The sequence below is a fragment of the Misgurnus anguillicaudatus genome, chromosome 11 (genome assembly GCF_027580225.2).
Source record: "Misgurnus anguillicaudatus chromosome 11, ASM2758022v2, whole genome shotgun sequence".
NCBI classification, from domain to species: domain Eukaryota; kingdom Metazoa; phylum Chordata; class Actinopteri; order Cypriniformes; family Cobitidae; genus Misgurnus; species Misgurnus anguillicaudatus.
The window spans coordinates 20,423,083-20,448,745 of record NC_073347.2 but is presented as its reverse complement, the minus strand read 5'-3'; the positions used below and the strand labels follow the sequence as shown (position 1 = coordinate 20,448,745).

The 25,663-nt window shown below is 36.2% G+C and overlaps 3 protein-coding genes across 4 annotated transcripts; 1 reads left to right on the top strand and 2 right to left on the bottom strand.

Annotated features, from left to right (window-relative positions):
* Nucleotides 1–29: 29 nt before the first annotated feature.
* On the bottom strand, nt 30–4,908 carry bag3 (BCL2 associated athanogene 3). Its single transcript, XM_055171224.2, has 4 exons — nt 4,590–4,908; nt 2,346–2,654; nt 1,873–2,157; nt 30–1,778 (listed from the first exon to the last, which is right to left on the bottom strand). The coding sequence occupies exons 1-4, from the start codon at nt 4,779–4,781 to the stop codon at nt 1,086–1,088; spliced, it is 1,479 nt and encodes a 492-aa protein (XP_055027199.1). The 5' UTR covers nt 4,782–4,908; the 3' UTR covers nt 30–1,085.
* Nucleotides 4,909–6,250: 1,342 nt separating this feature from the next.
* Nucleotides 6,251–14,493, top strand: tial1 (TIA1 cytotoxic granule-associated RNA binding protein-like 1). Of its 2 annotated transcripts, none has more exons than XM_073873270.1 (12): nt 6,251–6,436; nt 7,172–7,262; nt 7,505–7,657; nt 7,793–7,847; nt 7,926–8,013; nt 9,516–9,591; nt 9,894–10,002; nt 10,330–10,425; nt 10,510–10,594; nt 12,126–12,261; nt 12,495–12,634; nt 13,218–14,493. In XM_073873270.1, exons 1-12 carry the CDS (start codon nt 6,402–6,404, stop codon nt 13,330–13,332), a joined length of 1,179 nt encoding a protein of 392 aa, XP_073729371.1. In that variant the 5' UTR covers nt 6,251–6,401; the 3' UTR covers nt 13,333–14,493. The 2 variants fall into 2 exon arrangements, with proteins under 2 accessions (XP_073729371.1, XP_073729372.1); XM_073873271.1 differs by having other exon boundaries at nt 6,254–6,436; nt 12,126–12,249.
* A 2,194-nt stretch (nt 14,494–16,687) lies between these two features.
* Nucleotides 16,688–25,085, bottom strand: pkd2l1 (polycystic kidney disease 2-like 1). The gene is made up of 15 exons (XM_073873269.1): nt 24,552–25,085; nt 24,284–24,400; nt 23,515–23,627; nt 21,440–21,693; nt 21,010–21,234; nt 20,671–20,899; nt 20,345–20,513; nt 20,065–20,248; nt 19,843–19,963; nt 19,640–19,738; nt 19,378–19,499; nt 17,583–17,700; nt 17,395–17,465; nt 17,164–17,269; nt 16,688–17,019 (listed from the first exon to the last, which is right to left on the bottom strand). The coding sequence occupies exons 1-15, from the start codon at nt 24,820–24,822 to the stop codon at nt 16,885–16,887; spliced, it is 2,334 nt and encodes a 777-aa protein (XP_073729370.1). The 5' UTR covers nt 24,823–25,085; the 3' UTR covers nt 16,688–16,884.
* Between the last annotated feature and the right edge of the window lie 578 nt (nt 25,086–25,663).

The following is a 25,663-nucleotide window of genomic DNA, read 5'->3' as shown; positions in this document are numbered from 1 at the left end:
ACCATGGTTGTAAATAAAAATCATGCAACTTAATGTCTGCAAAGAGATTTATTTTAGTTTGTTTGCAGTAATGGTTATGTGACCATATGCCTACATTTAAACAAACTGCAAATAACCAAGCTGTGAACACTGAACATTGCATACTATTTCACAAAACATTCTCCGCAACTGGTTTTGCTGTATTATCACTTCATCAAAACCGGTAACAGGTTGTCGCAAAAAGCCTCACAACAGTCATGTGAGACACACAGCACTCTGTCTTGAATAGTTTAAACTGAATTGTGCAAAGTAACTTTTTTTTTAGTACACAAATTGTTAGCCCCTCTGGAGCAAGTACGAGTTAAGTTGCCTTGGTCAAGGGCACAACAGAAATAGAACAGTAGTGTTATTTCGGTACCTGTCTAACACTTGAACTCCCTCCACACACTTTTATACTTAAGATAAGTGTTATTTATTTTCTTTAAAATACTTTATTTTTATAGAGAACTTTCTTAATATGTGGATTTTGGCACAGAAAAATAGAATAAAAATATATTATTATTTGTATCATTATCATTCATCAATACTGACAGACCATCAAAGGCAATCTAAACAAGGCATTCATTTTATATTAAACATAATGGCCTTCTGTTAGTCTAAAAACAAAATGAGACCTCTTACACTTGACCTTAACTCACACATTAAAAATAATTGTATTAATAATTTTATCTTGTGTAGCTCACTACTACAGAAACAACATATGATCTTAGGGAATATTCAAAAGTCTTTTATCATTCATTCTGCATGGTACAAAATATTTTTGAAGATTAAAATATTTTAGTATGTTTCAAGGCCTCAAATATGTTTTCTAATAAAATGTGTTACCACTGTGTCTGTGCTACAAGACACTGGCATGGCGAATGCAATAACAGCAGCATCACAGAACAGCAAACATGATTGCACTCAGTAAACAAATCACATGTTAGATAATTGGCAACAGAAAACTTCAATTGTTTGCGCATGCAACTAATAATAATAATAATAATAATTGCCCAAGGAAAAACAACAAATGGGATTTAATTAGTGTCCTTCTCAGATTTGTGCAATTATGATATCTCCTTAACATTCTCTGTGTTTGCCTGGCCGATCATACTTGGCTCTCCTTTATAGGTTGAGTTATTAGCCTCAGGCCAGATGTCACCAGCCGATCCTTCTGACTGATCACCAAACATCTCCAGTTCGTCAAGAATGGTCTGTACTCTGCGGACGCCGTCCCTCCGAGCCTGGCGCACATCTATGCGACCTTCCGGGTCTACAGAGTCCAGAGCCAGCAGTTCTTTGGTCAACATCTCCTCCAACAACAAGTAACGCTTATCATTCTTCTTCCCATCAAAATATTTAACCTCATGTGCTAGTTTCTCCACACGTTCCAATATCTGCTGCACTTTGATCAGGCCTGGGTGATTCAAATCTTGTTCAAGAGTCTCCTCGGGCTGTGTTGGTGGAGGCTGAACCTCTTGAGGTGTCGGAGGGGCAGATGTTTCTTGGGGTTCTGGTGTTGAGGGAATTTGTATGGTAATGTTTGATGTCTCTGATACCTGTGGTCGTTGCTGTACTGGTTGTTGTGCTCTCGGTTGAGGTATTTGTGTAGGTTGTTGTTGTTGTTCTGGTACCGGGTGATGTGTGGGCTGCAATACTTCGCTCTCTCTATGAATAGGGAAGTCAAATGAATGTCCTCTGACAGTTTCTTCAACTTCAGCTTTAGGTGGTACCGCTGCGTGCCCAATGTGTTGCTGTATCTGGCAATGTTAACATAGATACAAATATGAGTCAACATCACTCCTAAAAACGGACTTATGTATTTGTTGATTAAGACGCTGTGAACAGACTTACATGGGGTCTCTCTTCCATGATCTGAGACCTGACCGGTGACTGAGCCCTTATGGGGACGGGGCTAGGACTGGCTGTGCGGTTCTGCTGTATATGAATTGGCACTTGCTCACGGTAGATTGGGACTTTTTCTCGCGTGGGATAAGAACTTTGGTTAGTCTGGGATTGTGAGACACCTTCATGGATCACCGGAATGGCAATGTAGCCTGATCGCAGGCCTGAATTGCTGGTTCGGGGCTGTTGATGAAGGCCACTGATTTGTTGGTGTGTCACTTGTGGTTGATGAACCTGATGCAAAAAATACAACACACTTTATATCAGAAATAGCCACAATACTCTGGCTTTAAACACACCAATATAAGAATCAACAATTATACTTCAGTGACATAGACAGTAAACACAGAAAACCGAAAGCAATGAATGCATTGTCTAACAGAGGCCATGTTATATCTAAAAGAAATGTGTAGAAATTATACCTCAGGTCCATGTGAGGCAGGTGAGCAAGACAAACATGTCTCTGATGGGGCCTGCACTGGAGATCTAGGCCGACAGTGTGATGCTGGAGTTGGGGAAGGAGTACGACCATCTGCTCTTACGTTTTGCTGCACTACAGGATTGATGTAGGAGTAACTTGGATACTGCTGCAACCTGGGTTCAATGTTTTCATGAGAGACTGGGATGGAGATGTAGCCCTGGCGTAGTGTTGGCTGCCTCATCTTTTGACTAAAGGTTTTGTGCATGTCCTGAGGAGACTCTGAGGTCATACAAGGGCCATTTGAGAAAATCTGAAACAAAAACAGTTCATATTTGACTTGGACTGCATTAAAATCACTTCAAATATATAGTTGAGTTGTATCCTTGTTGAATTCTAACACCAAAATTATCCAAACCTCCAAAATGTGTAGAGGTCTTACATTATATGTGTATGTACCCTGTTCAACACTGGCTACTTGTTGATGTATTGAGTTCAAAGGTCCTGTCCTGCTGAGGTATTTAGTAGCTATGTGCCAGTAGAAAACAAATTAGGAAAGTATGTAGTTGACTGAGTACGCGCCAATTCCCAATCACGTCATTATAAAAATCATGAGAAAATACTCTGCACCAAAGAGTGATGTGATTTACTGTACTCTACACTTGTTAAATATTTCATATTAGCTTCACATCACTGTCAAGTTGTAGACTTTTACAACCAGTCATATTCAGTCACATACATATTACCAATTGCAAATCTATCTGCAAATAATGTTAGTGCCAAAGAAATATTTTTACATATTTACAACAACTTCAACCCTAATGAAAGTCCAGATTTAAGATGTAAGGTAGCACTCTTCTCATCTGTTTGACGTGTAAAGGTCAGTTTGCCCTCTCAACAACAAGGCATTAAACATGGACCACAAGTGGGTAAAAACTGTGCATAGCAACTGGTAAGCGATTGTATTGGCTTACAGGGTAAACCCTTCAGTATATATGCTATCAATTGTAATGCTGTGACTCACTCTAGGTGTGTGTCACAGGCACGCTAGCATTTTTCAATGGGTTCTTTGCTGTTGACACAGTGGCTTAAAATATTCTTTGTGAGGGGGAGGACCTGCCTTGCTCATCAATGTAAATCGAGGTACACAGTAAACATCCAACTAGTTAAATTTCTTGACATTAAACTATAAAACATCATTTAGCCAGCTTATGATGACACTGTATGCATTTGGACAATTTTATCCAAAGCGACATAAAGCATTCAAGCTATACATTTTATCACTGGGACAAACCAATGACTTTTGCACTGCCAATTCAAATTTCTACCAAGTGCGGTATTGAAACACATAAAATACATAGGTGCATGTGTGTTAAAGTGTATTTTAACACATGAAATTTGAAATGTCTAACAGAAAAATTATTAGTGTCTATGCGACCCTACGCCCTTTGCCATTTTTGACATGGACGCGAAGAGTTGTGCCTAGTTTATCTCGCGGCAGCTGTGTCCTTCCAGCAAATTCTTGGTGACACTAACTTCAGACAAGTGTTGATCTATCTAATGAAAGATGCCAACTGGCACACCCTTGTGTCCCCCCCACATTTGTACAACTAGAACTTCATGTGTTGACACATTTTGTGCAATCAAACTTGGTAACATTTTATCTTCCTGTGTGCCCAGTTTCAACTTTCAAACCCATTTATTTGGAATGACAGAATCCATGAGTGGGTGGATCTCACTCAGATCCCATGTAAGGGAAACTTTCAGGGTCGTGTTAGTGCTGTGCAGGTCCATCGATGTTGAGAACAAGCGCAGTCTGCGTAGTTCTCAAGGCTTTAAATAAACATTGTGGAGTCACAGTGGCATCACATATGACTGCAGTGCGTCACACACTAATCACTCCGGCTGAGATCATGACACAAATATATTCCGTCAGCCTTTTACAATGAATGCAAATCGGTATTTCAACGGAGGTGACAACGATTTGCGCATGAACTAAAGCGAATATCATGTGCATGGTTGCTCTTCCTTAGACAGTCCGTGTCTGCTGAAGTACGTGGTTTTTTTGTCTTGAGTGCCCACGCACGCAACAAATTGTCTTAAAATCTCTGTAAAATGTCAGAATCCGCAGAAGGCAATCTATTAAGCGAGCCACATAAAGACCTCGTTATAAAATCGTCTGTGCGCAATCTATAACGACAAGAATTGACAACGCAACTTCCAGAAGCAAAATCAACATCTTTCTTACCTTTTTCGTGTCATGCCTTGGATCGTTCCACGTCGTTGTGCGATTGTTGTGATCCACAAAAAACGGCCACCCTGTCTGCGGGTCGATTTTGATCTCCCACCCGGGTGGTAGAGGATCGTTCGTTGTCATCGTTTCGACAGGAGACGGTGTTTTCATACTCTGATATTGATTCGGTCCTGAATATTGTGCCATTACAGCGCCTACAGACGCTTTAATGGGTCCGTTTGATGACGTATACGTTCTGTGGGGATGGGTTTCTCGAAGCAGCAAGGTCCGTCTGAAGACTACCGAGAAACTTCTAGTTGGGGGTTAACTGTTATGCCCACGTGTGTGACCAAAAATTACCCCTTGACCGGACAGAGATCCGCCCCCTTCTGATTTATTGAACCGAAGCCACTTGTTGCACTTACAGACAGTGACACATTTCAAAGCTTAAAAAAATTACAGATTCAAACAGTCAAAGTCATTTAATAACTTATGACTATATAATCCAAATATTGGAAAAATGCTCTTAATTATTACAATTAAAGACTGTATAAACTTGATTATTAATATGTGTGTGTGTGTGTGTGTGTGTGTGTGTGTGTGTGTGTGTGTGTGTGTGTGTGTGTGTGTGTGTGTGTGTGTGTGTGTGTGTGTGTGTGTGTGTGTGTGTGTGTGTGTGTGTGTGTGTGTGTGTGTGTGTGTGTGTGATGCTTAGAGAAAACTCAAACCTCAAAGAGGTTAAAACTTTGTTGTATTTGTTAATATTAAAAACAGACAATTTATGACAAAAAACAGTTCTAAAACTTCACATTTTAATGAAACAAAACATTAGATTATACAAAGTAGTGCTGCCTTATTGTTTTTTAGGTTTAATTTCACAGAATTCATGATAAATTAATGTATTTTATAAAAATTTCATAAAACTGGGGCCCCCCTGGCACCATCTCGCGGCCCCCCTGGGGGCCCTGACCCCAGTTTGAGAACCACTGATTTAATGCATTGAACTAAGCATTTAGCATATTCATTTTTGTTAATGTAAACTAATGCAGAAACATTTCATTGTGCCTTAACTAATTTTAACAGTAAACATTTTGCTTTTAAAAAGCATTAGTAAATGCTAAAACTGGCATGAACATCATTGTTAATTAATGTTAGCTAATGCATTATGTTAACCAATACATTCATATTGTAAAGTGTTATCGGAAAGGGATCTTCCCAAATAAAATGTGGGTAATTTTTGCCCTTAAAACCTATAACACAACTTTGCCACTAAAACAGCCCATATGAAAAACTAATATGCTTAGTAAACTGTAGTAGCTGTTGTATATAGTAATTACTACACTTTGTGAAATTGTATATTCTGTAGAATTAATAAATTGATAAACTTTAATAAATAGTGTAGTATACCTCTATGAGGTATTGATTACAATTTTTACTAATAAATAACATTGTTAAGATATGTTACTTTAGCAAAAGCTGTTACTTTGTGGTAAACATAACATGTTTAATCATATCCAAAAACTAGTTTTAAATAAAAGATATTTAGTAATATTATTCTGATTGTCTGTTTACCAGCAAGGTGAGTTTGTCAAGAAAGCTCTCTTCTCACATGTCAGGTTCACTCAAAAGCACGCTCATTTGATCCCTCTCTCCCCCCAAAGCGTCGTGATTTCGCGCATGCGCAGTGACTGCCTTCCTGACTAGCCGGGTTCCGCCATTTTCTATTCAAGATTGAAAGTAACACCAGTCCTGTATTGTTCTTCCCCAAAATAAAACCAACCTGAGATACCGAAAACAAGTTTTGTTAACACCCCCTGGCATCCGAGAATGGAAGACGAGAGCCATCCAAAAACCCTCTACGTAGCTGAAAACACATACCCTGTCAGTGCTCACTACATAACCGCTTAATTTTAGCACCACTTACACACTTTTAGCTAAAAGCTAGCTTCAAAACGACGTCAGACCTAACGTATTGGTGTTACGTGTATTTATTAAACACCGCGTATATTTGTCCGGATTCGACGAGTAATTATGCCTCCACTGTGATCAAGTATAAAAGTTATTAATCTTTTTGTCCGGCGAACGTGCAAAAAACTGTTGGCATTAGCATTGCTAGGCTAAGCTAAGCCAAGTCAGTTTCTACGTATAAGGCATGAAAACACTTAAATGTAACGTAAACGTAAAGATCGTAACACAATTTGATTTGTATTACCAGAGTGGAAGAATTAATGCTTACCACATTATAAAGCAAACTATCAGTGTTAATATCAGTGTGTTTAAATGAGTGTGTCATTGTCTTGTTGGTTTGGTAACGTTAAAGGCCTGTGATCTAATCTTAGGGCCTGCTGTTTCTTTAACGTTATATGTTTAAATTCGTATTTGGTGCTAGACTTTCAAATATACAATTTCTCAAACTCTTAACTTTACATTAACCACAAATTAATGTAGCCCATAGTTTTGTGCTGTAGCCCCTGAGGTCACTCAGACATAAAAGAGCTGTCAAATGTTTGCGTACGCGCGCGTGTGTTGTGGCTATGCATAGTTATAGCTATTTACGTGAAGTTAAAATATACTTTTATCTACATTTTCAGCTACGTGGGGAACCTTTCAAGAGATGTTACAGAGAACTTGATTCTTCAGTTATTTACTCAGATTGGGCCATGTAAAAGTTGTAAGATGATAACAGAGGTAAATATGCATTGCAAGTTGCACTCTTTTTTTTAATTTTCACAAAAAATATTTTGATCTTGTCTGAACAAAGTTTCTGATTTCAAATGGGTTTGTGTGTAAACACTCGCCAATTAACATTTGAAATTTTCATTTTGTTTTATAATAGATAAAAATGTTTTTTCTGCCGAAATGTAAAGCAGAGTGTTCCACACAAAACCCATGCATTTGCAATAATATATTTTCCCGGCTTTTCTTCTCAGCAATCCGATAGCAGCAGGAAGGTGAACTCTTCTATTGGATTTTCTGTTTTGCAGCATACAAGCAATGATCCATATTGCTTTGTGGAGTTTTTTGAGCACAGGGATGCCGCGTCTGCTTTAGCCGCCATGAATGGAAGGAAGATTTTGGGAAAGGTACTTGATGTTTTATCAGTTCCTTAAAGAAGTATGCCAAGATTTGGTTGGATCGAGAGTGTTTATGAAGCCTTGTACCTTGCATTACTATGTTACCAAGCACCATATCTGTAGCAAATATATTTTTATTGACAGGAAGTCAAAGTAAACTGGGCAACAACTCCTAGCAGTCAGAAGAAAGACACATCCAGTACGTAATTAAGTTTAGTTTATATTTAGATCAAAAGTGGGTTTTAATTGTTTACTTAATTTTTATTTCTACTTTCAGATCACTTTCATGTTTTTGTGGGAGATCTGAGCCCAGAGATTACAACAGATGACATAAGAGCTGCATTCGCACCCTTCGGGAAAATCTCGTAAGTTTCCAAAGGTCGCACCATTTTGTATGTTGTTCTTTTGTCTGAATAATGTTGGGTGATTGTGTGCGATTACTTGGTGCCAAAAAATCATTACATAGTTTTTAGCCCAGCCAAATTTTCATAAAATCCATGAGCAAAAGCTCTAGTTAAAAATCTGTAGTTCATTTGAAATTCTTAAAGGGATGCATTGATACACCAGACTTTTATTTTACATTTACTGCACATTTGTCATTGTCTTGATGTACTAGAGAAAGCTGGCATGTGTGTCACATTTCTGTGAGCAATCAAAAGTTTGTTTCACAAAACTGTGGTATCCTGTCTTGATGTCTTTCTCTTAACATAATACAAGTGTATGTTTCTGCAAGTTGTAAGCCGGCACAGCTTTTGTCCCAAAAGTTGTTGATTCACTACAGCAGTTAGTGAAGTTTTAAGAACAGGATGTCATAGTGGGTTGAAATCATTTTGATTTAATTCATCTTAATGATCATCAGATCACATAATGAGTACAGGGCAGCGTAGACACTATTTTTTCCATATCAATCTCTTTTAAAGTGTACCTTAAAATTTTCCATGACTAATCTCCAATGCTATTCAGAAACTGGTAAGTAGTTTTGATTTACTAAAGCAGTTAAACTGTTAGTTGACAACACAAAAATATATGCACTTCTATTCTGAGAAGATTCTCCTTCAGCTCTGAGTGTCAGTTAATAGAGCTCTGGTTATTTTACAGAAATGCTCATAGGATTGGACAGGAGCTTGAAGGCTAACAGCAAGGAACTGTGCACTCTGGGAACTCAGATGTAGATTTTCTTTCTATTTACTCTTTGCTTTTCATATTTGTATAATGCATAATTTTCCCATTAACGTTGAAGTAGCGTAGACTTTTAACAAACCTCAGATAATGCAAAAGTATTTACTTGAAATAAAATTGTTTCATGTTGGTTTTCCTAGTTGTGTTGATAGTTTGATTCTCCTAAAATTCTGAAAATGTCAATTTTTCGAAATTTGCAGCTTCCCAAACTCCGTATTGGTGGTAAAGAATTGACCAGGAAAAATAAAGAAATCTGTTAACAGGCCATGTATGCCGTTTAATTCCTTTCTTCTTTTTTGATATTTCTATGTACTCATAATGAGTAGAATTAGAGACAACAGCTCAAATTAGGAATGCATGGTAATGAATGACATTTGGTGGATGACATAAGACCTAGCAGATAGGATGAAAACTTGTTGTTTCACAGGAGATGAAAACAGTTCTGTGCAGGAGCTTTTATACATGCATTATTAGTGTAGGTTGCATGACTTTGATTTTTTGTTTTAGTTTTTACCAGTAATCAAGAAAAGATACAGGAGTTATTAGTGTAATAGGTTATCGTAACAGTGTCTCGCAGTACTGTGTGTGTATGTGTGTGTGTGTGTGTGTTGTGTGTGTGGCTCCTTTCTTTTTTGGAAGCCTACAGCAAGCCGTCAATGAACTGACTTCTGTTACGTTTTTCTTTCAGGGATGCACGAGTGGTGAAGGATATGACAACAGGGAAATCAAAGGGGTATGGATTTGTGTCCTTCTATAACAAACTGGTAAGGCTCCAGTACAGGAACACAGAGTGAGGTTATTCTATTTCTGTTTACTCTGATTATTATTAGAGCTTTAGTATTACAGAGAATAAACCTACTCAAATGAGTCAGACTTTTAGCTGTTTATTTGTAGATTTTTATTGGATTACAGGTTTATTTATATACACTCTAGAAAAATTTCATGGAAAGTTCCTAATAACACAGATAAACTAATGAAAGGCTAGTAGAGATGCTGAGATATTGTATTGTTTTTATTGCTTTTAGTTGATAATCCAGAAAATCAGCATTTTCTCCTTTTTTTGTAGGATGCTGAGAATGCGATGGGACACATGGGTGGTCAGTGGCTTGGTGGAAGACAGATCCGGACTAACTGGGCAACACGGAAACCACCCGCACCCAAGAGTGTGCAAGACAGTAAGCATGTTCTTAAGTCTTAAATTTATTAATTTAGCAGATGCTTTTATCTATATTGACTTACAAAAATGAGTCATGAATAAGCGTATTACACAAAGCTATGTTTACAAGTGGGAATGGTAATAAAGCTAGGAGTAAACAGCATTGCTTTTTAAATACTGTCGTTGTTAGCAATGTTAAAGCGAAGTACACCTAATGTTTACCAGGTAAAAATGTAATCATGCTCTTTGCTCTGATTTTACAAAATAGCTAACTGTTAAACAAACTGTTCTATATTGATTGATGACATGAGCTATGTTATATAAATGTAATTGGGTGAAATTGTAGATAGCTCTAAGCAGCTAAGGTTTGATGAGGTGGTGAACCAGTCGAGTCCTCAGAACTGCACTGTGTACTGTGGAGGCATTCAGTCAGGTCTCTCAGGTAAGTCTGTGCTTTCCTTTTGACTCTCTACAATTGTTTCATTTTGAGATTTTCATGATATAACTTAAGCCTTTATTTCAACAGAACACGTTATGCGACAGACATTTTCTCCATTTGGACAGATAATGGAGATTAGAGTTTTTCCTGAGAAGGGGTATTCTTTTATCAGGTATTATTTGAAACGATTTGTTCATATTTTGTTATAAAACCCAATGTTTCCTTGGGTATTTGTTAGCCATGTTATAGTCGGTCTACATTTTACACAGGTCAGTTAGTCATGTGTTATATAAAATGTTCGAGAACCACATCAGGGCTCAACACAAATAATTTTTTATACTGGCCCAGTTGGGCCAGCGGTTCTGGTTTTCAATTGCCCTGCCAAAATTTTCAATGGACCCACAAAAAATATTCAGTTAACATATTTAAAATAATAATTCAAAAGTCAAATATAAATTGTATGAATATGCATTTTATTGGTCATTTATTAAGACAATTGTCCATTTTAAATGTAAACTCTAATTCTTAAATTTCGCCTATTTTTACCAGAAAAGGATCGCGACCACTGATCTGTATAAACGACTGGATTGTGCATAGAACGCTTAACGTAACAGCGTAAAGTGAAGCCAGCACAGAGTTCGAGCCGCAATCTTGGTATACCCAACCGGCAGACGGCATCATTGACTTCCATTCAAAATCATGTTTTAAATTCACCCGCTTTACAGCGTATCAGTCACGCAAGATTATTTTTAGGATATGTGTACGTAGATTAACTGTTAATTCTAGTGTTATTTGCAATGTTTATGCTTTAATCGAGCAGGAAATGGATTTATAAAAAAACGTTAAGGTGTGTGTGTCTGCTGCGTTCTGTTAATGACACGGGTATAAATAAAGTTTTTTTGACATTCAGCTACACGGTCAGCGTTATTTCTCTAAATAAGTTTAGGTAACTTGTAAGTTTAGATAACATAAAACCAGCAAATTATTGCATGCAGTGCAAAGTATGATTATTTATTTAGATTTCAGAATGAGCACGCTTTTATCATTAATACTAAATATGCTGCGGTCTGTATGCTGATCTGATACTGTAATGAAGATGAATGTATAATAACTGATTAAAAACTAAAATGTACAACTTTCAGTAAATAACTATGTACATGCTTAGGACGTTTGTGTTGTAATAATGTACAGGGTAACTTCAGATATAAAAACGAAGACTAGTAAAGTGATGTTTTATCGTTAAAATCTGATCGCGTCCATTGATTTAATAGAATGTTTGGGTATACCAACATGGCGGCGCGGTGGCTTCACAGTTGTGACGTCATGCGCAATCCAGTCATTTATATAGATCAGTGCTCGCGACTAGTCTGCTTTACCTGGAAACTTATGGCAAACTGCAAAACATTGCATAATTTCTTTTGTCGTGTTACCAAAGTAAATGTCTGTTTTCAAGATGTAAAAAAAATGTTTTCGTATGACGTAACACGCAGCAGTGTTTACAAAAACAGACTAAAGACAGGCATGAAATGTGTTTAATGCCATTGATTTTCCAACAGGGGGCGACATAAGCTAAACCATCTGTTGACCTCACATTCTGTTTACAGATTTCAGGATATCATAGCAATGACATATCAAGATTTAATTACAGACGTAGGATTACTGTGTTCTTCATATTTCTTTGTTGTTGTTGTTTTTTCTCTCAGGTTCTCCTCTCATGAAAGTGCTGCCCATGCTATTGTGTCAGTGAATGGGACCACCATCGAGGGTCATGTTGTGAAGTGCTATTGGGGCAAAGAGTCACCTGACATGACCAAAAATGTCCAACCGGTAATGCATGATGTATCTACGACTTCTTTCATTAATCTTTCTTTAATGTGGTATTAAATTCATTCTGTAAGACTTGGGTGGACTTTACTGGTCCTGGTGTGTTTCAAGTTAAAGCTAAACTTGGCAGGACAGTAGCCATCTAGGACTAGGAACGCCCACCTCTGCTATAGGATCAAGCTATTACGTCATCCATACAGAATATTGTATTCATGTAAATATGTAACCCTACGTTGCTGTATTCACAGATGGAATATGGTCAGTGGGGACACTGGAATCAAATGTATGCTAATCCTCAACAATATGGTCAGTACATGACAAATGGCTGGCAGGTACCATCCTATGGCGTGTACGGGCAAACGTGGAATCAACAAGGATTTGGTGTAGAGTAAGTTTTAATTGTAAAATGATTTTTACATATTTCATTTTTACATACACACTTTTCTAAGTTGAGGTAAACTGACAGTGGTGTGTATCTGTAGAGAGGATTAATATTGATTGTATTGTATGTGAATCAGTGGCGGCTGGTGACTGCTCATCCGAGGGGCGCAAATTCAAAATAAGTGTTCGGAGTGTCGTGTGTTGCTTGCGTTTTCAAAATATGGGTTTGTTGCGTCATGTGAACCATGTGCATCAATTTTTTTGTCAAAATAAGTGCCTGATGCACATGTGTCTAAACCGTTTATGATCAAAGAGACGCTCACGTTCACAAAATACACGCAAGACACTCTCTTAACAGTAAACTCTGATTACGCATGAGAAAGAATTCACCGGCTGCCGCTGATGTTAATGTTTGGGTTTCTAAAGATGTTATGCGCATTGTTATTTATTTAATTTAATGATGCAAGTCAATTTTATTTAATCAAGTATAAAGGAAAAATTACATTGTTTTGTGGCTTATCTTGTACCTGTGTAAGAACTTAATGACATTGTAGACTCTCCATGTTGACCACCTCCTTTTTTCACCCTAGACAGTCACAATCCCCTGCCTGGGTGGGAGGATTTGGGACACAACCCTCTCAGGCTCAGCCCGGCCAAGTGATGAACCAAGCAAATTTTGGCATGGCTGGTTACCAGACACAGTGATCTACCGCTCGTTCTTCATAACACACCTCTCACACTTTATCTTTAACCCTTGCTGTGAGAGCAGATTCTAGAGACTTATGGGAGCACATCATCTTTTTCCCTACAAGCATCGGATGTAAATCAGGATTCACTTTAATGTAAAGACACCCATTTAGATTAGAGACAATTGAAATGACCACCTTTAATGGAAATCTGAATTCCTGTTTTAATGGAATTGGACAAGATGTTGTATTGCATCCCATCCCTTTTTACTGCATATCTTGAGAACTGCAGTTTTTCCTCCTAAAACCCAGATTCACAAACCTCATTGCTGGAAAGCATATGGTGTAAATGATCTGAATATGTAGTTGAGGGTTTTTTTGAACAAAGTCATTTCTTTCCCCTTGCGAAGTAGATCATTTGCTAGTTTAAAGTATGGACTATGAATTTTGTATAAAACAACAAAAAACCTAAACATTCTGACTCGGCAAACAAATGTAAGTAAAGGCACTTTTTTGGGGGTTCATTGAACCTGTGTCTTGTAAATGTTGACATGTAAATGAATTTCTATGTGCAGTGGTGTATATTTAATCCACAATAGCTCTCCATTCTCCTTCAAATTCTAGAGCTCTTTGATACTGTGTGTATATGTATCTTTTTACTTCAATTTGCAGACACAGTGAAACATCTCCCATTCACTATATGGAGAAAGAGTCTTGATGGCCAAATCTGTTAATATCTTTTGATAACTTGGCCTAGAGTAAGGGTTTCAAGCATGCATTCTGCTTCACATGATGTTGCAGAACAAACGCAGCTTATGTTAGATGCTTAAACTGTGGCTGACAAGCTCAACAGATTCAGTGAAACTTACAAGCAAGCCTTAATCTTGGGTCAGTCACACAAATTTCAGTTGAACAATTTGAGACCCTAATAGAGAGCTGTATTTTAGAGCCTACTGTAAATTTCGTCTTTTTGCTGTTTTAACATATGCGTGCCATTTTTGAGTAGCCAGAGAAAAAGGTTTGATTTTTTTCTGCTGGGAGCAGTAAGCAATTGCATGTTTCAAACAATAATATTGAGGTTGCTCAACGTATTGAATGTAAAAGGAAGAAATGTTTGAATACAATTTAGCAGTTTTCTTTTTAGTCTGAATGAATTAATAAATGAAACATTGGAAAATAACTTTCATGCATTTTCTTTTTATTTATGCATTTGGCAGACCCTTTTATCCAAAGCATATAACAGTGCATGACAAAGTTTTGTCAGCATGTTTACTGGGTTTGAACTAGGGATGCATAACGATTAATCGCAATTAATCTATAGCAGAATAGGAGTTTTTGTTTACGTCATGTATGTGTGTGAACTGTGTATAATAACTTTGTATAGATAAATGCACACACATGCATGTATATACAGTGAGGAAAATAAGTATTTGAACACCTTGCTATTTTGCGGGTTCTCCCACTTGGAAATCATGGAGGGGTCTGAGGTTGTCATCGTGGGTGCGTGTCCACTGTGAGAGACATCATCTAAAAAAAATCCAGAGATCACAATGTATGATTTTTTAACTATTTATTTGTATTATACAGCTGCCAATAAGTATTTGAACACCTGAGAAAGTCAATGTTAATATTTGGTACAATAGCCTTTGTTTGCTATTACAGAGGTGAAACGTTTCCTGTAGTTTTCACCAGGTTTGCACACACTGCATGAGGGATTTTGGCCAACTCCTCCACACAGATCTTCTCTAGACCAGTCAGGTTTCTGGCCTGTCACTGAGAAACACTGAGTTTGAGCTCCCTCCAAAGATTCTCTATTGGGTTTAGGTCTGGAGGTCTTGATATGCTTCTTACAGAGCCACTCCTTGGTTATCCTGGCTGTATGCTTTGGGTCAGGGTCATGTTGGAAGACCCAGCCTTGCCACGCATGATTTCAAACCATGACGTCTTGGTGTATTACAAACAGTAACCTTGGAAATGGTGGTCCCAGCTCTTTTCAGGTCATTGACCAGCTCCTCCCGTGTAGTTCTGTGCTGATTTCTCACCTTTCTTAGGATTATTAAGACCCCACGAGGTGAGATCTTGCATGGAGCACCAGTCCGAGGGAGATTTGAAAGTCATGTTTGGCTTCTTCCATTTTCTAATGATTGCTCCAACAGTGGACCTTTTTCACTAAGCTGCTTGGCAATTTCCCAGTAGCCCATTTCAGCCTTGTGGAGGTGTACAATTTTGTCTCTAATGTCTTTGGACAGCTCTTTGGTCTTGGCCATGTTAGTAGTTGGATTCTTACTGATTGTATGGTGTGGACAGGTGTCTTTACAGTATGCAGCTAACAACCTCAAACAGGTGCATCTAATTTAGGATAATAAATGGAGTGGAGGTGGACATTTTAAAGGCAGACTAACAGGTCTTTGAGGGTCAGAATTATAGCTGATAGACAGATGTTTAAATAATAATAGTTAAAAAATCATATATTGTGATTTCTGGATTTTTAAAAATTTTTTATTATGTCTCTCACAGTGGACATGCACCTACGATGACAATATCAGACCCCTCCATGATTTCTAAGTGGGAGAACTTGCAAAATAGCAGGGTGTTCAAATACTTATTTTCCTCACTGTATTTAAGAAATGTTCACATTTGTGTATTTATAATTTATATTATATATAAATATAAATACTTAATATATAAATATATATATATTTTTAAAATGATACATGCTTGTGTGCATATTTATGTATACATAATTATTATACACAGTTTACACACACATATGATGTAAACAAAAACTTTTATTCTGTTAATTGCGATTAATCGTTATGCATCCCTAGTTTGAACCCTTGACCTTTTGCACTGCTAATGCAATGCTTACCACTAAGATATAGAGGAGAACCTTAAACATCAAATGATGAACGTGAAGTAAATGAAGAAACAATTTTTGCAATTTTAAGTGTTTATTTGGCTATATTTATCGTTAAACAGGAGAATAGATAAATATTACAATTTTCGGAAATACACGTGATGATCTACTCATGTTCTAAGATTAATAAACGCATAAGCTATTGCAGTTTGGATATACACAGGTGTGTTTACACATTCATAGTAAGCCCATATCCAGGAAGAGATTATGTCTCTAAAAATATATCAGATATTTAAAATAAGTCTTGTTTTCATTCTTAATAAATGACATTATACATTTGAACTTTTGTTGCAAGTAGGTCGTATGATTAAATATACATGACATCAAACTGACTTACACTTTTTATTTCTGCTCGTGCTGTATCAGTACAGAAGCAGCTGTTTAACAAGAACTACTAGTCATCGTGAAAGCAGTCTTAACAGAGAGGAAGGAGAGAATAGTAGTCATCAATTTATTCCCTTTTTAAAGCTTTGAGTAACAAGTGCATAAACAATCAGATACAGAACAGATACAAGTACATTTCTGTGTCCACTGGTAACATGGGGTACTACATCTATTCTAAAATAATACCTTCTCTCAACTGTCACATTCAAAGTCTTTACATCCTCAGACTTCGATTAAGTCTTTTATTCAAACCCATGAGGTTGTGATGAATCAGTGACGTGCATCTGGATATAAACGGTTCCTCAGGATGCCATTTGGAACAGCTGGTGACCAGGCGGGTGGTCCTGGTTCTGGAGTTCTTGCCAGGCTTAACTGAATATTCCCTCCTGAAGCTGGTCTTGATTCCTGTCATAAAAAAGAATGCATGTATGATTCATGTCATGTTGTGTTAAAGCATTAGCCAAAATTGTGTATTTTGTCTTATGCAGACTTATTTGGCATAAGAAATGGTCATATTATAACTGCAAACAATAAGTAATAAGCACTCACAGCATCTCTCATCATGCCACTGTTTTCCATTTTCTCCATGATACCATTGACTTTAGACATTATAGTGGCCACAGAATTCTCCAGTTGAGTAACTTTGTTAGCCAGCCTGGGATTGAAATGCAAAAATAATTAACAGATATACACCGGTACTGTTGAAATGTAAAAATGGACATTAGCCGCTATTGTTTTGGGGTAGTATTGTATTGTTTTAATATTTTAAAAAACACAAACCTTTGAAACTCTTTAGGACATGTCTCTCCCTGATCCTCCGAAAGATTGCGAAGCTCCTCATTAAGTGCGTCCTGACAGAAAAAAGATTTCAACCTTTATCTAAAATGTACGACTCGAATCAAATCAGTATTAATATCACAATTAATTTTCATCCGAAATCAAGCCAGTGCAAAAACAATAAAACACACCCTTTTCTCCTCCAGCTCTTGTTTCATTTTCTCCTGTTCCAACTTGTCCAAAGTCTGGTTCCCATCCTGGTCAAATTTGGAGAAAGCATCTGAGATCTCCTGATCACTATGACCCTTTCTGGTAAAATACACAACCAGAATAAGTGAGCTCATAATTACACAATTATTAAAGTCTCTGTAAAGTCAATCTTGGAAATTGTTTCATAACCAATGATAAATGTTAGAAATGAAATACGCCAAAAAAGACTGTAAATTATGTAGTATTGAATCGTTAGATCGTAAAACAAATTTCGACACTTTTTGTGTGCAGGATTATTTTAAACATGGCCCGCCACTAACACAGTCCCGAGCAGAGTTGTATAGTACTTAAGTATTTTTACTTTCTACATAAAAGTAAATTTTCAATAATTCGTATTTTATTAGTGTTTTTCTTTGGAAAACATACATTCCAAAACATATTATCATAATTTTTACTCCACTACATTTCATAATTTTAAGTTTTTGGTTTATATTTAATATTTAAGTACATTAAAAATCTAGTAATATTTGTACTTTTACTCAAGTAAAAAATTTTTTCGTACTTTTACTCAAGAAAGTAAAAGTACACACTTTGTATGTAATTAGGCATTAAATCAATTTTAATATGGAATACACAGTATGGAATACAATAAGGAATACACAGTATGATTCTATGCTTTAGAATGTAGTGAACATTTTTAGTAAAGAAAAGTAAATTTTTTCCCAAGACAAACACTCCGATCAAGCACAGACTCTTGGAAAATGTAACTAAAATACTTAAGTATTATACACCTCTGGTCCCGAGCTTCCATTTAAAGTTGAAAGGACACGCCCCCACCGCTTGAGAGCCAACACAATCTCACGGCAAGTCAAAATATTTGATTAATTTATTCTTGTTCATGGACACGATTTTCCGCTTTTTTCGTGCCATTGAGCACCATTGCTTGGGGTTGGGGTTAGATTTGGGGTTCGGGTTAGGAAGTAATTTTATGTATTGGTTTCTACATGTTTTTCTTCCGATTTTAAAACATTTTTCGCTTGGGGTTGGGGTTTGGGTTAGGATGTCTGAAATTTAACAAAAAGTCATTCCCCAACCCCAAGCGACAATGCAAAAAAATAGGGGAAAAAAAACAATGACAAAACAATAAATAAAATGACACAAATAAGAAAGTCGTGCCACGAACACGAAAAACTATTTATAGAAATTCGTGTTGACTGAAATGAAAAAGACTTTCGTGCTCAATGACACGGAAAATCGTGTCCAGGAACATGAATAAATTAATAAAATATTTGTGACTTGCCGTGAGATTGTGTTGTGAGAGCAGAGAATGCTATTTTTTTACAACTTATTTTATTTATTTGGGGTTATTTCCATCATTCAAATTTGGTTGGTTGGTTAATAACACGTTTTTCTGTGGTGTGACAAACTTAAAGGAACAGTATGTAAGAAATTGATATGAATTAATCAAAAAATGGCCCTGATATGTCACTAGACATTAAGAAATAATTTTCATTTCAAATACTTATATCACTGACAACAGTGGTCCGGCCAGGATATTGTCATTAAAAAAGTGGAGTTGCAGCCCTCAACTGATGTTTATGTTGTCATGTTGTGAATTGGCCACCAGCTGTGTGATTGCAGTACTAGTTTTAGCCACAAGTTTTGTGATTGCAGTACCAGTTTTGGCCACAATCCTACATACTGTTCCTTTAAAACACATTTAATATCTGACTTTACAGGGACTTTAATTAACTTAATTTTTGTATTTTCACTTACTCTTTTAGTGCATCTCTGAAATCTTTAAAAGTCAGCTCACTAGAGCCGGAATCCAACGCTTTCTGCACATCCGAGATCTTTTCCTTTTTAAGTTTCAGTTTCGTGACTGTCTTTTCATAACTCTAAAATGAAAGCACACATGATAGTATCAACATTTCCCTTTGTAATTTAAATGATCAGAATACAATATTAGTAGTTTTTATGATCTTTCACACATACGCTGAATGGACTGGAGCATGTAAGATGAGACTTTGTCGTGTACCTGTTTGATGAGGTCGGAGATCTGGAATTCACCTTTTTGAGAAGCGAGCTCTGACTTCACCTCCGAGTATGTGTCATTAATGATGGCCAGAAACATGTTCTGTTAAATCCAATTACCAGGTTAATTGATTATAGACACACCTGAACTTTACAAGCATCTATAAGTATAGCCCTACACAAACTGTTTGACTTTGATGGACTTACCAGTAACACAAAGAAGACAAAGAACACATAGGAGAAAAAGTATATTGGTCCCAGTACTCGGTTTGCTCTGTCGATGGAATCATAATCAAAATCTCCCAAGATGATACGAAACTGGGTAAAGCTGTAAATGAAGGAAAATGACGTTAACATGTTTTAAACAGACTAAATGTTTAAATGTTTTAAACACACTATGTATGTCATTTAATAAAAACACATCCTTACATGCACTTGTTAAATGTACTGAATGTTTCGACTTCCATTCCAAAGAGCAGGTAACCCAGTTGAGCATATGCAAAAAACACAATAAAGAACATGATGGCAAATCCAAAGATGTCTAAAGCACACCGTGCCAGGGTGGATGTCAGTTGGCTCATCGTCTTATTGAAGCTGATGTACTTGAATATCTGCAGGCAGAGATAAAACCCATTACAATATCATTATTGGTCGTTTCAATTAAATATGTTAAACTTAGTGTTATGTTGAATATTAATTCAATATATCTTAACCCAGGCAAAAAACAAGTTCACTGCATTCATGTTGTTGTATTGGGTTTGCCAAAATGCAAGGAATTCAAAATCAGCATAGATGTTTGGTTGCTCCAGAATACTTGTAAGCAGCTTATCCACCTTTATGGTCCGGAATACACTGAAAGCTATGGCAACTAGAGAAAGCTGTTCAAAACACACACAATAAAAATTAAATTCATGAACTCCATAATAGTCAACAGCATTTATTTGGATCAGAAAAATATTTACAAAAAAATACAATTTGTTAATATTAAATTGAAAGCTCAAGCATATTTATGCACTTTAGTTTATTTCCACTTACCAGTATCACCAGTATATCTACAATGTTCCAGATGTTTTTGAAGTGGGACATTTTATGGATTCGGAATTCCAGAATTTCCTCCATAATGTAATAGAGAATGAACACACAGAACACAATCTCACAGCCCATAACGAAATAATCCCAGCTGGTAACATATCGAATCAGCTTTACAGTGCGAATCTGATAGGATGTGATTGCTCCACCAGTAGCTGGAAATTCAACCACTAATCTGAAAGAAAAAATAATGAGATACTTAAACAACACTGATGAACCTAATAAACTGTCAGACCGGATGTGGGGTTTTCGACATTCACAACAAGAGCAAAATGGTTTATTCACCTTACAACGCTGAAGAGATTGATATTGGCGTTGTAGGTCGAAAAGTCGATGAAAAGAACCCGAGTTCCCCGATCAAGCCACAGATTGCTTTTGAGTTCTTCCAGGATATCAGCACTCTCAGTTTTGGACTTTGTCAGGTCTTGATAATATCCTGCTCCACTGTATGTGCTCAGCAATCCCCAGTGACTCGATCCTTTCATCTGCTTTTCTGTGTGGTACTGCCATCTGAAGAATAATGAGATTTATTATAAATAATACAATTTCATCACATAAACAAAGAAACATTTATCTGACATACTTTAAAAATGTCTGTATAAAGCAAACTTTTGGAACCTCAAGTATCTTTCAACGTTTACAGTAATAATTATTGTTAAATAGCCAAATAACGGAACAAGTGCATGTGAGGGTTCCCGTCATTCCTGACACTCACGCTGTACCGTTGATCAAACCAAACGCGCTGTCATCCTCTTTCTTTTCATTGTACACGTCATAACACTCTGAGATTTCATTCCGAAAGTCTTCATGCACCTTGCAGGAGTTTTTCTTCACTTTGATCTGTCGGATGCGAGGGACGCCTAACAACATGTTCTCATAGTAAATCAAGGATTGGTTTTCGTTTATAAGATCCATATCATTGTAATACTTATTCCAGTATAGGCTGTCAAGTAGGCTCCCTTCCATGTACTGTAAAAATACAAAAGAGAAAAACCAGGGATTTAGAGGGACTAAGTTGTCGTAAATCTGTCCAACAGTTCTGTAAAAAAGATTTGTTGGTTCAACTTGAAAAAGTAAGTTAGCTGGTTGCTGCCAGTAACTTACCGTAGATTTAAATTTATGTTATTTACTGGCAACTTTTTGTTCAAAGTTAAATGAACATTTAACATTTACAAGTCTTTGTCTTTACAGAGTAAAACTAAAAAAACAGCATCAAGCAAAATATTCTGGGAAACAAAATCTGAAGCAAAAAACAGAAAAAAGTTGATGATGATTTCTGCTTCCCAGAATGCTTTGCATAAGGCTGTTATTGTATAGTTTTATTCTGTAAAGATAAATACTTGTTAATATTTAAAATTTATTTAACTTTGAACAATCTCTTGCCAGTAAATAACACAAATTTTAATCTACGGTAAATTACCGGCAACCCAGCTGCAATAACATTGTAATTTCTACGGATTTTTTAAACTAAAAACGTTAAGGCAATAAGGTTACTTATCTTTTTTACAGTGTAGAAAACCAAGCATATTAAAGTGCAGAGGCCAAAAAATTTACAAACATATCATATTTTAATTTAATATCAAAATAGATTAAATAAAACTTAAAAAAAGAAGTTTAAGTTTTTAATTGGTCACATAACACTTTAAAAAAATTAACTGAATAATGTTCAACAAATATAATTAAATATATTGAACACATTTTTTTCAAAGTAGTCCAATTATTTTGTGTATACTGAATAAGATTAGCCCTCAACATGTTGCTAATGAATATTAATTTGTTCACTGGACTTAAATATTTCAGTATTGGACCAAAATGTGTCAAAAAGTTTGCTCAACTAATCAAACTGAGTTATCTGAACAAACTATTTTAAGAGTAAACAAGCATTCCCAGCATGCATTGCATCATCTTCAATTCTGTTAATAAAATTATTAAAAAGATGACTGTTTTAGTGTTTGCTGGCTTTATTTATGCTGTTGATGCTGTCTATGTTTGCTATCTTTTCACTGTAAAAAATACTTTGCTGCCTTAAAATGTTTTGTTGGATCAGCTCAGATTTACAAGTCATGTCAACAGAGATGAGCTGTCACAACTTATAAAATTAAGTTGACTTTTCTCAACTATATTTTATAAGTTATAACAACTCACCTGTAATTATAACAACTCATCTCTAGTCAAGATAAATAATAGGAAGTTGAAATGAGTTGATTCAACAAAAAATTTTAAGGCAGCAAAGTATTTTTTACAGTGTTGTATTTAGAGTTGTTTGAACTAATTTTTCTTTTTTTGTATTGAAGTGACAAATCAAATTGAGTTAGGTAAACTACTTGGCCCAAAAGTTGAGTAAACAAAAAAATTGTTGTGCTGATTTATTTTTACAGTGTAAACACAGTATGACGTAGTGAAAAAAATAATTTGTTACCATAATTTTTTGTTGAATCAACTCAGATTTACAAGTCATTTCAACTTAACTATTATGTATGTTGACAAGAGATGAGTTGCTACAACTTATAAGATGAAATTGACATATTTCAACTATATTTTATAAGTTATAACAACCTGTCAAGATAAATAATAGTAAGTTGAAATTACTTGCAAATCTGGGTTGATTAAACAAAAAACTTAAGGCAGCAAAGAATTTACAGTGCACAGTTTACAATACCAAAAATATATATAGACTATTATATATGTACTATTAGAAATAAAAATAAAACAAATGAAGAAATTTAGATGAAGAGAATTTGTTAACAGCTTTTTATTCACATTAGAGATGTCAAAACAGGCTAAACTCACCGTCCACACATCATTCATGCTGCCAAGAGTGGAAAAGCTAGGGTTATTCACAAAGAGATTGGTCATAGCGTTTGTGTAATAGTAGGCAGAGCTGCTGGTCATCCCATAAGTCACTGTGTGAAAACATGTTTATAATCAGTCAACAGTAACATCCCTAATTGAACTTTGCTCAGATGTGCTACACCATTCAACCTTAGACAGATAAAAGCCATCAATTCATTTAAGTTCCATCCATTAGTGGCATTAGCTCACGTCACGAAAACCACAGGCACGGATGAGAGGCGGGTTGTTTGTTCGAGAGGATACAAATAACCCCCTTAAACAATGAGATTTCAGAGACAAAGCCTCAAGTGCCTGACCTGAGCTCTTATCAGTAAAAGACAGCAGGGTTGCGATTGTATTCCTTTCAGGGCGACTTGTCCTCTGGACAAAGCTGAGTTTTAACACAGGGGAGCGTTAAACATTTTATAATAACCACTTAGTCTGATACGCATCACTGATGATAATAGAGAATAATGTATAGGGGAGGGCAAGGGATTAGTTTGGGTTGTAGGTATTATACAAATAACTGACAAAAGAGCAAGCTAAAGAAATTTTTACAATTTTATATTTATACACAAGCATAACTACGATCCCAATAGCCACACATAATGCTCTTTATTATTCAACTTCCAGGTGGATGCAATGTAAAGTGATCTGACATTATATTATGACACTATATTCAGACAGAGAGGATAACATAAAGAAAATATATCATTCAATTACTTACACAGACATAAATCCACCAGGAAAAAAATGTAGATGACAAGTTCTTTGAGATTTGCTCTGACCACAAGCTCAGGATTTTTCTTTAAGTCTTTCGTTAAAGCTGCTGTTCCAAATAATCCTAACAAATAGAAATAATCACATTTAATAAATACATTTTACAATTACATTTAAATATACACACAACGTTAGCATCGCTGAGATGTCAAGTGACACATTTTTAAAACCTGACAGTGGAGCATCTGCTATTAATGTCTCATATTCTTCCTTACCTTTGAAGAAGGATGAGCAGCATCCAGAGCTCTCCTTGGTGGGTTGGGGTTGTATCTTATCCCCAGCCAGATAGGGATTAGACATATTTATGTTGTCCAAAGGGCTGTGGAACATGGGCTGAGGGTTGTAGACGGTGTTGATGTCGCGTTTGACAGGTGGAGGAGAGCCATTATAGGCCTGATTCACCCAAGCCCCTTTCCCAAAGTTATCCAGCTCGCATGCCACTGAGTTGCCAAGTCGATGCTCAGAATGGTTCGGTAAGTGTTGCATGATGGTGAGGCGACTTTGACACGAATGCTCAAGTAAAGCTTTTGACTAAGGACAGATTGCACCTGCATTTATACCTTTCCACAGAAATCTCCTCAAACAGAGCAGGGCAATGGTTTTCTGGAAGGAGGGGCCAATCTTTTGTTTACGGATCCATTAAGAACACAATCCTGCCATTAAGGAAACCGAGACATTCTAGAATAGCGTCATTGACAATACATTGACAATACTTACGTGATTGTTGCGTCACGTTATTTTAAACATGCTAACACAGGCATCAAAGATTAATATTTTATGTAATAAAGAGGTTTGGATGTGATAGATGCATGTGTAGTTGAAAGCCAATGGATATCTAGCTAAGTTTGTGCCAAAAAAAATAGATGAATACAATCTTTTGAAACTTTTTACAAAGTTTATATAAATGTAAGCATTTAGGGCAAGACATGTAACAAACGTAATGAGTTAAAACTACTGATATGTGCAATTCTTTTTTAATTAATAATTATTAATTTATTAAATATTGATGCAAAGCCTACCCTTATAAATAAACATTTATTCAGTAATTTAGGACATTAATGTATGGAGAGCCACCTGTCAGACAACATTTAACAACAATAAATCCAGCATCACAGAGGCCATTAACAATTTATGTTTTAAACTAAAATAAAATAAAATGGGCCGTCTTAAAAAAGTAAGATGCAGCAAGTGGCTTTCACTTACTGTAGATTAGTATAATAATTATGACATGGTGATGGTCATAATGACTAAATGGATTAAGATGGATGTATTAGTGGCTTCATGTACACACTTTCAGCTGAACACTGGCTGTTCACGCCTCATTGCC

Coding starts and splice junctions, on each gene's coding strand:
- bag3 (XM_055171224.2), bottom strand. CDS start 4,781: ATGGCACAATATTCAGGACCGAATCAATATCAGAGTATGAAAACACCG. Junction 2,655..4,589: donor CAAGGCATGACACGAAAAAG/GTAAGAAAGATG, acceptor TTTTTGTTTCAG/ATTTTCTCAAATGGCCCTTG. Junction 1,779..1,872: donor TCATGGAAGAGAGACCCCAT/GTAAGTCTGTTC, acceptor TAACATTGCCAG/ATACAGCAACACATTGGGCA.
- pkd2l1 (XM_073873269.1), bottom strand. CDS start 24,822: ATGCAACACTTACCGAACCATTCTGAGCATCGACTTGGCAACTCAGTG. Junction 21,235..21,439: donor GGTTTGATCAACGGTACAGC/GTGAGTGTCAGG, acceptor ATTATTCTTCAG/ATGGCAGTACCACACAGAAA. Junction 17,466..17,582: donor AAGAGCTGGAGGAGAAAAGG/GTGTGTTTTATT, acceptor TTTTTCTGTCAG/GACGCACTTAATGAGGAGCT.
- tial1 (XM_073873270.1), top strand. CDS start 6,402: ATGGAAGACGAGAGCCATCCAAAAACCCTCTACGT. Junction 7,263..7,504: donor GTTGTAAGATGATAACAGAG/GTAAATATGCAT, acceptor TTTTCTTCTCAG/CAATCCGATAGCAGCAGGAA. Junction 10,595..12,125: donor AAGGGGTATTCTTTTATCAG/GTATTATTTGAA, acceptor TTTTTCTCTCAG/GTTCTCCTCTCATGAAAGTG.